General features: G+C 39.2%; 1 protein-coding gene across 13 annotated transcripts in view; it reads right to left on the bottom strand.

The window, feature by feature from the left end:
* RBMS3 (RNA binding motif single stranded interacting protein 3) overlaps positions 1-15,220 on the bottom strand; it is a 702,788-nt gene that overhangs the window by 66,718 nt on the left and 620,850 nt on the right. For all 13 annotated transcript variants that reach the window (XM_066991135.1, XM_066991136.1, XM_066991145.1 and 10 more), the window contains 2 exons: positions 8,379-8,475; positions 5,665-5,715 (listed from right to left, as the gene is read on the bottom strand). In XM_066991135.1, the coding sequence (XP_066847236.1) occupies positions 5,665-5,715; positions 8,379-8,475 (148 nt within the window). The remainder of the gene's footprint in view (positions 1-5,664; positions 5,716-8,378; positions 8,476-15,220) is intronic.

Genomic DNA, 15,220 nt, shown 5'->3' with positions numbered 1-15,220 from the left:
GGTAAAACAGCAATGCACGAGTTCCTAAAATGCAACGGCTTGTCTACTGGAAACACTTGTGGTTCTCCTGTACATGTTTTCTAAGTGAATCCATATGTGGTGTGTTTTTCTGCCATCATAAAACCACCCGATTTCACTAGGGGGCTCTAGCAGAGTGTCAAAAGGGGTTGGAAATCTAACTTGGATTAAGCTTTTTCTGCCATTCATATTAATTCATTTTAATTTCTACAACAGCAGAACAAATGACTGCAGCAATACTTCAATATGATTCCAGAAGAGCTGAATAACCAGACATACGAGCCCCTACACTTGACCACAGTGTGTGACTTGGGTGAACTGTTTACACTTAGTTCCTTTTACAGAGCTGTGAGCTTGGGTTACAGGCATTGCTTTTCTGTCCTCTGCAGGCAGATGCCTGAGTACCTACTTTCCTTAACACCACAGCACCTGGCACTGGAGAGGGTCGGTGAGTGAGTGCTCAGCTGAGTTTGAAATTACCCATTTAGTAGCAGAGACAACTTCTATATAAGGCCGGTGCTGGGCAAGAGGCAGGCAGAAATGACCTCATGTGAGCCTGCCTGTCCCAAAGGAACATTGCCAATTACTGTCTTGATTATCAGAGTTATAGAATTGGCAGTCCTTGATTTTCTGCCTCGGGAAACACTGGAATTAAAATTGTTCAGCAGAACTTTGGCACTGGTATTTGGTTAGTTATTTCAACCTCTAAACTCTTTAGCCTTAAAAGTTCAAGTAAGTTCATGTTCAAAGGATCTCTTAAAAATACACAGCTAAAAGTTAAAAGAATAGCTGGAGATTCCAATTTCCAAGGATTATTTCCTGTTTACTTTTCATACCATCTAGCTGAACTCTCACATTTCATCTTGGATGCAGGACTCAGCTGTCTACAGAGGACATACTTTGTTCCCTTACACTTGTACACCGAAATGCAAGATGGACTCCTGGCTCGATTTGCTAAAAAGGTAGAGCAACAAACGCGAGGTAAAGAAAGCAGCCTTGGGAGAGGGACACCAAAAGGAGCACAAGGAACTTCTTTGTTCAAGAGCGTAGGAATCAAAACACTGAAACTGCTCTGGTATTTTGGGTACTATCCAAAACAACAGAGTCGCTAGTGAGAAAATGAAAACTGATATATTTCAGTTGGACAGTTTGTACTTTTTATGCTACATTCATGCACAACAATCAAAAGGCAAGATTCTGGAGTCGTTACTCAGCCTAGCTTCTCACTAAAGCAGGGGTTTTACGCTGCTTATGAAATAAGGAACGTTTTTGTTGGTGCTTTTAAAAACAGACTACATTCAGCCATGGGCTAGAGGAAGGAAGACAGGAAAAAAAAAAAAAAAAAAAAAGGACGTTTGTTAAGCCATTGACCTTTCTAAAAGGGCTGTAAGGCCTTGAGAAATGTCCAGAAGAGAAGTTCTCCCAAATGCACTTTTATCAATAGTACGTTTTTCCATATGCTGCTCTGCTTGCACTTTTCGTGATCCCACTGGCATATTCTTTCTCCAACTACTATGCAGAAACTGTTCAAGACTGACAAGAACATATGGGGGCATAGTTCTACTGGAAAATGAAAGAGGATAAGTGTAAAACCAGTACGCGGTATTAGGGAAGAGCATTTCTGTTGGTTCACTAAAAAAAAATAAATGCCTCTAGAGAGCAAGAGTACACATGATTTGAAATAAAGATTTGAATCAAAAAAGTTTTACACAAATGTCACTATTAATAAAGATGAAGATTATCTATACATGAATTGAGTTTAAACAACATGTTTTTCAAAGTTTTCGCTGAACCATAAGATGGCCTTTGGGGACTGTAGGAAGAACACACTAATATGGCAAATACTATAAATCCCCAGAATAACTCTTATCCCATTTATGTTTTGATTCTGTCATCGCTATCCATCTACCCTTATCCTAAGGCAGTAATGAAATACAAGACTTCTTTCAAGTAGGGATGAGTTCACACTGTACTTTGAAAGCCATAGTTAACTAAACGGAGCCCAGACTGTTATCAGTGGATTAAATGTTATGCCATTATGAGTCCAACTCCACATAGCCATAACTCTTCTGCAGCTCGCCTTCTATTAAAGCTAGCAAGAGGGACCATGGCACATGGAAAAGCAACAAAACTGGCAAAAGTGAGTCATTCTTATTTGGACACAGTGAAGTTAATATGGTTATAAAGTGGTTAAGGCTCCATTCACAAAGGATGCATTTTCAAAACTGAGTCACACATGAGCCTAAAGGTAAATTTTTCATTGTGTTCACGTGATTCTGGAATTCTGATTTCTAAAACCCTGAAGGTTGTGCAAGCACAAAGATGTGGGAGGTGTGACCCTTCTATTCCAGCATAATACTAGTTATTCTGAAACAGCAATGCTACTTCAATGTATTTGTTACTAATTTTACACGTCTCTTAGTAAAAAGCTAGCAAAATTCATGGAAAACAAAAAACTCATCTTTTTAAATTGCATCTGCTCTTTGGCATTAAGCTAGTATATCAAGGTTAAAAGTTACAGGGAAAATCATGAGTAAATTATCCTATATTTTCAGAGTCCTTGACTGCCACATCTGACCTGAGAAATTTTTTCCCAGTATTTCTGACCATTGTTTTTTCATAGAATGTCATTTTGGTTATTGTCTGTTTTTAAGAAGATCACAAAAGTAAGACAAATGAGGCTGGAGAAGGGAAAGCAATATCTGCACATATTTTCCAGGTAATATATATGTTGTTGCTATCTATTAGGGCCAGAAGTTTATCAGGTCATAGCTGAAAAGCTACAGAAGAAATCAGAAATATAATCTTTTACCATAGTGTTGTTTTTTGAATTCACCAAGTAAATGAATACAGAATGCACACATCAGGAAGATGTGACTGAAATTGATATATGAAGGGAAATAAATGAGCAACATCTCTGGCAGGCCACCCAACTGTGGGGGGATATCCGTGAGGGTGGAGCAAGGTGTTTAAATGACAGTGGACACAGAGGTGACAAACGAGCAGAGACAGGCAGCCAGAGGAAAGGCAGGCAGAGGCAGGGCTGTGATGCTGTGCAGCACAGCTCTTTCCTCCTGTTGGCAAGCTTGCCAGCCCGGGAGCAAGCTGTCCTGTCTGTGCATGGCACTCTGAATGAAAAACCTCCTTTGTCTCCTCTGCAGCATGGGCCTGACTCTTTTTCTGTCATGAGGGACACTACGTGGTGTTAAATTATACATAAGTATCAAGTAGGAGCTTCCTTCTGAAATGAAAAACTAATCATCCAGTAACATAATTTAGTGGATATTTATAATCAAAACGAAAAACTAACTGTCGGCATTTGTGCAATTCATAGTGTGCTTTCTGTAAGAGTTCATCTTTATTCAGAAAGAATAACACAGGCTTAACAACATGTTCTGGTTCCTGGGGCAAGGGGAATGTAATATTTATCTGCACTGGTTTCCAATGGGACATCATGCACCGCAATCAATCATCACATAAAATACTGTGAAGTAAAGTGGTAGCAATTTAGATAATAATATGGCAAACTAAGTTACGAGAAGAAACAAAAAACTAACCAAATTAGAAATTTCCCAGTTTCATCAATTCATTGGGTCTTACATTCTGACAACTTTGTCATAATCTTTTCTTCATACTTTTTTAAGCTATGGAGCTGTCTAGAGTAGAGTCTATAGTTAGGCATGAAACTAAAGTAAACTTGGAATAGACACACTTTCTTCATTTCCTTTCAAAAGATAGTCTGTTGTGTAGTAATTCTCTGACAATTTTTCAGACATTTCTAATAAAGAATTCAGATCTGAATGAAATCTCAGGAATAGTAGTTCTGCCTTTCTGCTTTTATACTTCTCCAGTACTTAAGCCCTCGTGTCCATTTATTTAAGAACATAATCTTGGGAAACAGAATGGAAAAAAGTTTCCGTGAAAAGACTGGAATAGCTACAGACAATACATGGAGGTAACCCATAATGTCAGTGACACCAAAACTGAAGAGTTAAACTTCTTATCCACTCTCCCTCTGCTTTTCCAAATAAAAGCACATATCCTTTCACTGATACAACTCTCTGACTGGCAATGAACACAAATTTAACTCGACACGTTGAGGATGCCAGTCAATATAAAAACTGCTTTTCTCTTCACAGCCCTTTAGGAAGGGGTAAATACATCCAATTACCACACCAAAATACTCACTGCTTCTAGTACAGAACATAAATGCTTTGCTGAACATGGTCAAACAATATTCAAACATATATTTAAACAAAAACTGGAATTGGTAAAGTGCTTAGGTTCTTCCTGTTAGAAAGGGAATATTTCTGCAAGGATCAGAGATCCTTTGGCTTCCACAGGTCTGATGACACATTATATCCACACTTCTAACATTTCTTGTGGTCTGCAATTAAATCCAAATATTAGAATACAGAATTGATTGTTTGATACATCTTGGTCTCCCTACAAGGAGCACAGCAGTAGCTTTACTCCACTGAGATGGAAACTTCCACCAGGGTCTGCAGAGAGGTGCAGCACCACAGTGGTGGTTATTGTGCTTCCTGGAGACGGTCAGTCACATACTACAGTTATTGCCTGGTTAGAGAAAACTGAAAAACTTCAGACGGATGTGGAAGAGGAGTTCAAAGTGGGATGAGAATCCTGAGCTACTAAACAGATGTACGTAGTGTAATTATATCTATGCTTTTGTATAGCTAACTCCCACCAGAAAATAATAGATGTTAATCTATTATGAGGTCAAAATATTTGAACGCAAATGAACATAATGAACATCCTAACTAACACTTAATGAGCAATCCTAAACAATACACCTTCATTTTAGTTTTACCAACCTCATATAAATCAATGTATCAGTGCTTAGGTGGAATATACATTTGAATTTTGATTAATGGCACTGTTGAGTGGATCCGTGCCTGAGAAACTAATCAAATGTAGGAAACAAAATGAAAACAATCTGTAGGCAGTGGGGTTCAGTATGTTCTTTCCTTCTAGTGTATCACTAATACTAGGGAAAGTGCATCAAAACTCTTCTCTGAGGTAAACAAAAAATCACCTACACTGCTTCTAACAAATGGTGCTAAGAGTTTAATGCTGCTTTAAGTAGTAGTTATAAATTGATGAAAGATGAAAATTTACTCAGAAAAAAAAAGAAAGAAAAAAGAGTTGACTGGTCAAATCATAAAGCAGATTCAGATTTGGCAGAGATTATGTAAGACAGCTGTGCTTCACCCTTTTCCAGTACTTGAAATGCATTACTGAGGATCCTTTAAAGTATATACAACTACAAAGGACTTTTTTGATGGATAAGCATATAAGGGAGGGCTAACATGTGTTGATCCTGACAATTCAAAGTATGCACGAATGTAGCTGTCTTGCAGTCCTTGAAGCAAAACTTCAGAAACTATACTTTAGAGATAGTTATTTTCTTATAATCAATGCAATTAGATAATATATCACCCATTCCCCCCTTTTCACTAAATCAAATCATGTTCCTTAAAGAAGCATAATCTTTACAGCAGAGGGTTCTTGTCAAAGGGAGCAGCTGGCTGCTCTTACATGACCTAGGACTTTAATGTGGCTGACAAGCAGAGCGAGGCTACGGTGTAAGCACTTTTATCTGGATATTAGCACATATCCACTTACTGTTGGTTGCATAACATATGGCGGATGAGGCATCCATGAAGTACTCTGGACCTGCATATCAAATACTTTCAATTAGCACAGAAAAGTTTAAAACAGAACTCCAATGATTTACATGAAAATATTATTTTTATTGCAACTACAGAGCTCATTTTGGTAAAAGACTTAAGGTATGTAACTCTATGCAAAAATCATTTATGCTTCATAAAGTTATTGACATTGGAAAAAGCTTTTAAATTTCATTTGATAATGTTCCACCAAAGTCAGAAGTCTGAGAGATTGCACCACCAATATGATGCACAGTTTTATCTCTTAAAGTAGTCTTCAATATTCCATGTTGTCCTACTTTTTCATTTGTATTGTTTGCTTTCATCCATCAATATAATCATGAATATGTCATCCAACTGACAGTGCAGCAGACATAAAATGTTCAAAGTTTATTTCTGAAGTACCCACATAAACTTTCAAAGGTATAACATTTTCAGAGATCCCAGAATGATTTATCCCGTTTTCAGTAAGAATTGCAGATCTAATTCAGAGTTTTTGAAGCTTACTGTGCTTGAAAGCTTCCATTGCAAAGCTGGCTTAAGATGTCCCTGTCCCCAGAAGCAGCTCTTACCTTCAGCATCATGGGGTCCATGCTCACCTGAAATCTATGCCTCAATGAAGTCTTTCTTTATTGTTTTGCCTTACTACTGACATGTAACATATTCCATGGATATATCAGCTCTACTGACAGTGAAATATTTACAAAGTTCTTGTGCATTTGTGGTGCCATCTCTGAGCTGTAACTGCCTCTTCTGCTAAGTGTGGACAGCCCACCTGCTAGCATAACTTGGAACTAATCCCAAGAACCGTGTATCCTGGTTTTCTTTTGCATCAGTCTGGGCAACACAACAAACAGAAAGTACACAAAAATATACCTGTGCTACAGCCATCAGTGGGCATCTCACTGGCTATCCCCAAGCTCACAGAGATGGGTGTATGGCATCTCAGACTGAGCATGAACAAGGATGAGCAGGAGAAAGCCACAGGGTCCCCATTCTCCAGATACGAAAGTCAAAGAAAATGACAAGAATCCTTTATCTTTGAAGATCAAGTTTAAAACATATTAAGTGTACAGCATTACCTGTAGATAATAAAATACCACCTCAAAACAAAACAAAACAAAACAAAACAAAACAATCTTAACATTAAGAACAGCCCACCACACAGCTTTGCAAATTTGGGTAGCTTTTCTCACATAGGACTCAGGACTGGAAGAGTACTGATGGACAGAAAAAAATGGGATATAAGTATAGACTGGGGGATGATAGGCTGGAGAGCAGCCCCACAGAAAGTGATCTGGGCGTTCTGGTCAACAGCAAGTTGAATATGAGTCAACAGTGCGCCCTGGCAGCAAAAAAGGCCAACCATACCCTGGGGTGTCAGGCATGGAATTGATAGCTGGCCCAGGGAAATGACTGTCCTGCTCTTACCTGTGCTGGTGCAGCCTCACCTTGAGTACTATGTGCAGTTTTGGGCACTACAATGTAAGAAGGACACAAAACTACTAGAGCGTGTCCAAAGGAGGGCAACAAAGGTGGTGAAAGGTCTGGAGGGCAAGACGTGTGAGGAATGGCCTTGGTGTGTTCAGCCCAGAGCAGAGCAGGCTGAGGGGAGGCCTCATGGCGGCCTGCAGCTCCCTCACGAGGGGAGCGGAGGGGCAGGCGCTGAGCTCTGCTCTCTGGGGACAGCGACAGGACCCGAGGGAACGGCATGGGGCTGGGACAGGGGAGGGTCAGGCTGGGTGTTAGGGAAAGGTTCTGCACCCACAGGGTGGTCGGGCACTGGGACAGACCCCCCAGGGAAGTGGTCATGGCACAAAGCCTGCCGGAGTTTGAGAAGCATTTGGACAATGCTCTCAGACACATGGTCTGATTTTTGGGTGGTCCTGTGTGGAGCCAGGAGTTGGACTCAATGATCCTTGTGGGTCCCTTCCAACTTGGGATATTCTGTGATTCTATGATTCTAACTGAAATGGGAAAATGTATGGCCAGTGATCAGCTTCATATATGTTCCCAGAGAATGGCTAATAATAAAACTATACAACCCGGTTTTGACTTCCATCTCAGAAAGCCAGAACATGGCAATAATTTCCCAGTAGAGATCTGTGAGGGATATGTTGAAAAGAGAAATTCTGAAAGACAAAATGTGTGGGAGACTAAAGAAGGATATGAGGAGAGTTATCCTAAAATATCTTGCTTTGTCAGGGATTATTGGATAAAAATGAGTGCTGTTAAAGGATGCTGTTACTGGAACAAATACAGCTGAGGTCAAAAGGTCAAAATACGATGTAGTCAACATAAATTATAAAAAAAAAAAGCATTTGAAAAAATTTGGCTCATGAAGGGGAGCCAAAATGACAAAACATTTCAATAAGAATGACAAGCATCTGCTGTTGTCAACTGGAAATGAAGCAAAATGCTGTTTACTAGAGAAGCTGATTGAAATAAGAAAAAATTACAGTGGCTTTCATTGCTAGTTTTAAGAATGCAGGAAACACTCAAAACCCTAAACCAAATGATACCTGAATACTACTAAAAAGCCTTTTGTTTAAAGTGTGACTCAAGAGCGCAAGCACTTACACAGTTTTCTGTGGTATCCACTCTGCCTTCATCCACATCCAAAACATAATTAACTGGGAAACATAGTAGACAAGCACAAATCTGACGTACCTGATATGTAGAGACAGGGGAAGCAGCAATGAATGGTGTGATTGATGTCTGTGGAATCATGCGGTTTGTTGGAATACTGTACGGTGAGGAATAAAATCTGCAAACAAAGAACAAAAGCGATATTTTTGAACCTTTTGACTGCTAGGCTCTGACTGACTAATTCCCTGCCTCCCAGGCAAGGACAAAAAGAGTCTACACAGGTAATTATGTCCATCTATTTCCAAAACCACAATAAAGACAATGCGATGGCTCCACGGAGTAGATCTTGAAAATGGAAAGGAGGAGGAATATTTACACAAAGCATATTTTTTTCACTTCAACTAGCACAAATATAGAACTTCACAACACAAGAGGTAATTATCTGAAATGCAAAGACAGCTGATTTTCCAGAGTGCTATCTAGTGAAAGGAAATTTCTTACACTATATTGAAGACAATGATAACTGATTTCATTTTTACATGCAGTACTGTTTTCTTTTAATATCTTAATGCTTCAGTGCTGAGAATAACACATTCCATGTATATGCCTGATTTATTTTATTAAGGGATGGTTACAGAAACTCTGGCTGAAATTTTCATATTCATCTAGATAGAGAGCTAAAAACCTACCTTCTGGTGAAATTTATCAAAAATTATGAGTATAAATGCCCCAGGCAGCACTGAAGATCTCAGATTTAGTTGGTTTTATTTCCACTGTTGCATGCTATAAACAAAAGTTTCACTATCTCTTGCTTGATGATAATAAATGTTATATTCATTCTATTTCCCTGTGGGTAAATGATTATTGATAAAATTATCACTTGGAAAATATCATTTCTGGTGTATTGTGTAAGTACTTAATATCTGTGTGCTCATAAAGATTTTTGTATTTTCCCTTTTTTTTTTCAGTTTTAACTGTAAACCAAAAAAAAAAAAAAAGTGCTTTTTTGACTCCTCAAGAGGGAGAGAAACCATACTTCTGTGCAACGTCCTCTGGTCTGATACAAATCCCATACAGATACAGCATGCACCAACCTTACAAGTACCAGAAGATTTTGCACATATGCTCTCTGTAATAGTGAAGTGGATTACACTCCCTGCCTTTTTATGTTCTTTCTCCCCGCACCGAGGCAATCAACAGTAGCTTTCTATGAGAGCCATGCAACAACAAAAAAATCATTACTGGTGTTTAAACAAGTGCTCTATTTCCTGATCACCCTGGCATCCTGGATTTAGTACTAATCATTCTAGTTCAGACTGGATGCATTCATTCTGCATGCAGGCTCAAATAATCACCAAGTTCATCCAACCAATAGGCTTGGGAAAACAGACTGCCATCTCTGAAGGTTGGGTGGAAACATTTGAAGTTAGAAGGGGAGAGGGAGACAGAGAAGCAATCATTTGTTCTCTGTATTCCAAGTAAGATTTTAAAATGCCAAAAGCAGCAGGTGGCGTCTGAGTGATTTTTTGTTTAATAGAAATATATTGCTATTTCAGGAACATTTATCTGCCCTTACAATGCTCGCACAGAGACTATTTTAAAACTGTGCCTTTGCCCAGTTTTGTGTATATTCTATTATGAGAACTTAGAAACATTTTTATCCCTCTGCTTGTATCAAATACACCCTATTACGTTCAAACAAATTTGGTGCGGGAGGGATTTTTGCAGTGCTAGCCAAGTTCATCTATGGCATTAAGATGATGTGCATGTTGTCTAAGTCCTGTTACAGGGGTGTTCTTCCCAGATGAAGGTTAACCAAAAGTCACTTTGGCTATGATGTTGCTAAGTGGATGAACTAAGAAACGCTCTGTGCCGCAAATGAAAACGTTCAGCAGAAGACTGACAGAATTTACTCTGTAGGTTAAATGTATAATAGAATACATATAAACCTCTTGAACCAGAGGACAGTGTAAAATCAAAACTCTTTAGAGAAAAAAACACATTTTTCTTCAGTCTTTTCTAATTCCATCCATCAGCCTGGCACCGATGCTCGGCTTACACCGTGCATGAACCACCAAAGACAAAGAGTGGGTGCAGGGGACAAAAACCTTTGCATTCAAAAGTAATACTGACTCTTTGGAATAAACTCTTCAATAAATCCAAGTAAATACTACCAAATCTACAGAAAATGCGTGCTAAGCCAAGAACTTGACAGACAGCTAACCATTTCATTTTCAGCTTAGAGATGCAGTTATCTGAATAGTACATAAGTTTGTAGAATATACACTCTGGTAATGTGAAAAATACAACCCTTCCAACACCCCTGCCAATACCATTTATCTGTCGCAGTTTGGAACGCTCTCAAATAGGCATCAAATAAAACATACTATCAGGACACTCAGCTTTATTGTGAAAACGCATTCACCAGAGCATCAAAGAAGACAAAGGAACAAAATTTGACACAGCAAATGACAATGTGAGAAAATCCGGTTCATATATTTTAATTTAAATAATAATAAATCAAGTTTAACATTTCAAGTCACTGTGACAGGCTATAGGTCAAACATTTTGCATTCATGAATCCTTTATATGTGGAGACAAAGGTTTTTCTTCCTGTCACAGTATCATTGATGCCGGAAGGGATGTAAGAAAAGGATTTGGATATTCCCTAAAGGAATTCAACAGAGCAAAAAATGAACAAGTATCTTCTGGAGCCCTCTCTGCCACACGTGAAGTACAGTGGTATGGTGTGGATAGGTTCAAGCAGGGTATCCCCCACCTACAGGATGCTCAAGCTGCCACAGAGATACAACCACACATGGCCCCAGCAAGGCTGGCTCACAAAGAGGGTTCAACATTGTTGAACCCCCTGGGACACGGTGGTGTCTCCCTATATTTTCTGTACATACAAACAGGCTAATTATCCTGCTATGCAATTGGCATGAGTGACATGCTGGAGACCTCAAAAAAGACCAGAGGAGCAAAAACGCAAGAGTACCCTGCTCTGGTGTAAACACTACAGCACCCCAATGAGATCTGCAGCTGCTGACCTTACTGTATTTGATTTTATCCTTCCAGCGCTTGGGATTGCATCAGCAATCCTTTAGGCTCAGGAAGAAGTGACATGAGGTAGCAGAGGGATGTTGTAAGAAGTCCAAGAGAATGTAAGTTACTCAGTCATTGGAACATGCACATCAGAGCGAGGAGTGGAAGGAGATACGGATTATACTAGCTGTGACTCACTTTAGATATGCCTTTCAATTATGGCCCAATGTTTTCTTGCACTGAAATGTATGGTATCTGGTACTGACTGTACTTTGAGAGCTGTAGGCCTTATGGTAGTTGACCTGTGAGCTCTAAGGAGAGTTCTCTAAAAGGCTCAGATGCATTTTCTGCAACTGTAGTTTGCATCCTTTTATTGGCCCATGCAGCTTTTTTTGCAGGTGTAAGCCAGCGTCCCTGCTCCTCAACTGCAATTCTATTGCTAGAAGCAAAAGCCTAGAAAGGCAGGTGGGAGGGAAGAGGCAAAATGGACGCTGCACTTGCATTTAAAATAGTCCTTTTCGGCACACCTGGATTCTATAAGCACAGGAAAAATTGATTACTAGGAGGCAAAAAGATGTTCCTGGACAGTCGTGAGGAGGGGTTTACAAAGGGCTCAAAAGAAAATATTTTTATGAGATGTTAGAAAAACCACATTCCCAGTATATCATCAGGCACACATAGGCAATGCTTTAGGAACAGTCTGTTGCTTAACAGACAAAGCACACATTCCCCTCCTACATCAACCCTCCCTCTGCATTTGGGGACTGCATTATCTGGAGCGTCTGGTCGCTATTTCCCTGCCAAAAAATAGAAAAAAAAATCCATATGGTTCCCATCCTATGGGGGAATGTGCAAGCTTCCACACAGAATCTGTACAAGAGCAAGACCCTATTTGCACTGCAATAAACACCATTTGCTCATGCCTCGTGCCTGCAGGCAGTACTGAAAAAGTTAGATTCATAAATAGTATCCTGGGGCTCACATAATGTAAGAGTATTACTGAGCGTTATCAGAGCAGCAATTTTCTGTTGCAATAAGCCACAGAGTCAGATGTTTGAGATGAAAAAGACCTATCTGAATATTGAGCCCATTGGCCTGCAAATGCACAGTATAGTCCCCCAGATATCAGATATTAAACTGATACAGTACATCGCAATCTTAGTCAAATAGCCAGGAGGACTCAAGCCTCAGCAACATTTTAAATGAGCATCTTTACAGTGCAAGTACAAGAGTTCTATTTTGTTCTTTGTATGAGTGCATTAAACTACTAAAACAATATTAATACCACAAATTGAAAAATCAATAGCATATTACAACAGGCACACAGCTCCCCCAAATAAAACCTGAATACCTTTGTAAGTGCAATTCAGAAAAGGCTGATTATAAAAGAAAAAAGGCATGGAGCAATTGGCAGGGGAAAAGAGCTTATCTACTGAAGTGTGTGGTTACCATGTCTTCGGTAATGCATGCTGCAATGCTATGGTACACTATGGGCCAGACTCTCCACTCCATTACACCAGTTTTATGCTGATGTAACTCCACTGGATCCTTAAACAGAGTTACATGGGCATAAAAACAATATAATGAAATGGAGAATCAAGCCTTACAACATAATAGACTCAGAAGAAAATTATCCATTCCTTTGTGGGGAAAAAGCCTTTGCTATTTTTAGTGAAAGCCTCAATCTCTCTCTTTTGTTTTATTTCTGCCATAGATTTTCGAGGCAAATATGCATTTATACTATAATAAAAGTGATAGTACTACACTGTGAGCAATGAGAACCCGCCTTTTCATCTGGAAAACATGTAAGAATCCAAATTCTTCCCTGAGGTTTGGGTATGCCCCTAACCCAAATCCAGTATAATCTGAACCTCTTAAGGAGCTGGAAATTTTAAATATCATCTTGTGACACCTGCAGAGATGCATCTCCCCAATAGGCTTCCATTCTCTCTATACCCTGCTAGGACTTAGCAACTTTCATCAGAATGCAAAGACATCTATCAACCTTATACAGGATTCTAATAAATGCTAGCATGTGCGGTCATTTTAGTTTTATTGGTAACTCCTAACTCATCTCAATTTTTGCCTTACCTTAGGTATGTTTATGTTTCCCATCTACAGCCTTGGTCCACTAAACTCTTTGTTGGTGGGCACCTGAAGGACGGAGCAAGATGTGCTTATCACAGCCCATCAAGTCCTGAGCTGGGTGCAGGGACAACACCTGCATAACCAGACTGCACTGAATGGGCCTGTTACAGGGAGGTTGCCTCCATATTACAGATTGCTCTCTGCAAACCTTATCTACTTTGGGGGTTGGACCTGATGATTAGGGGTTGGACCCGATGATCTCTTGAGGTCCCTTCCAACCCCTACGATTCTGTGATACTTGGTCCACCTTACTGCTAAGTATTACGCAGCATTTTACCCACACATGGGTGGGTAAAAATGGGCACACCATCAAGACATGGGGGCTGAAAGCATCAGCTTTGTGTTCGCTTCCAGATTGTCCTCGTTGTGAAGATCAATGTGTTTGCCTAACACGTTTTCACTGATGTTTAAATTGACCGGTTTCACTTCATAGCGTGTAAGAACCTTTAAGTCTCTTTTACCATGGCCACACACCTGCTATGATCCCATCTGCTGTGTTGCAAGCAACAACCCACATTTGCACATTTTACAAGCAATGCATCAAGTTGCTCCGAGACTTAGGTAAAATAAAACCCATGAGCTAGATTTTTATTGTACTTGCAAGTAAAGCAGCTTATGAAAAGTAGTAAAAATTTATAACTACAGGATATATAGTGACTGCTGAGTGAACGCCAGGGGAGCTAAAAAGAAACTGTAACCAAAAGGTCCTGGTGATCCTCAGGGGACAGCATTTTAAAGATGCAACCTGAGGATGGATCAACAGTTGTGTTACTTTTGGTGGACAAATCAACACACAATAAGAGCTTCTCCTCATGACACTGTGTGCAATCAAATCTCACCAGAAGAGCATTTTGAATTAGATGGTTTTGTCCTGCTGAAATTGAAAATATTTTGACACTCTAGAAAGAAGAGATATGTCAAAGCAGTAATTAATAGTCACTCTTACAGTGATATCCAATGATACAGTTTCTTTCATGCTTTACAAATAAAAGAATAAATAAAAAAAACTATGAGCTGAAATTTCCACTGGGTACTACTTCTTTTTCCAATGATAAGTGATGGCATGTTCAAACAATTGAGTGACCAAAACACTGAGCATTTTGAGCACTTAAGCATATACAAATCTGAAATAACTTTCATAATTTTAGAAAAATATTCTTTAAGTAAAATGTTATTAATCTCAAAGGATCATTCAAATTACAGTTCCTGAAACATTCACGTAAACAACACACCGGAATTCCTTTGAAATAAAAGCTATTTATCTGGATGAAACACTAGTGGATTATGAACTACTGATGGTTTTATTTATAGCCTATAATGAGTTACCAGCTGAAAAGAATGATGATAGAGATGAAAGATTTGTTTGGGGGATCAGAACAGAGAAGCAAAACCAGAGGATTCTGAAATCACAGCTCTGAAAAAAACAAAAAAAAACAACAAAAAAAACCCTCCTTTTTCTGAGTTGCTCCATCTTCGTTGTTTCATCCACAACATGAGAACATCACGTTCTCATTCTCATGAGAACATCCTACAATGATACTGCTTTTAAAGGGCAATTATGCAAAATATGCAAACTATTAATATTGATTTTTTTAAAGCTACTGTGAATGTTAGTGTTGTTTTGTTTTTGTGGTTGTTGCTGTTGCTTTTTGATGCTTCATCTAGTAGTGCCCTAACAAACATTGAAGAAATAAAACCATCCTCAATATCAATGCATTCTCCCCTTCAGC

The sequence above is a fragment of the Anser cygnoides genome, chromosome 2 (assembly GCF_040182565.1).
Source record: "Anser cygnoides isolate HZ-2024a breed goose chromosome 2, Taihu_goose_T2T_genome, whole genome shotgun sequence".
Taxonomy (NCBI): domain Eukaryota; kingdom Metazoa; phylum Chordata; class Aves; order Anseriformes; family Anatidae; genus Anser; species Anser cygnoides.
The sequence above is the reverse complement of the archived record's forward strand: the minus strand, read 5'-3'. Positions and strand labels throughout refer to the sequence as shown.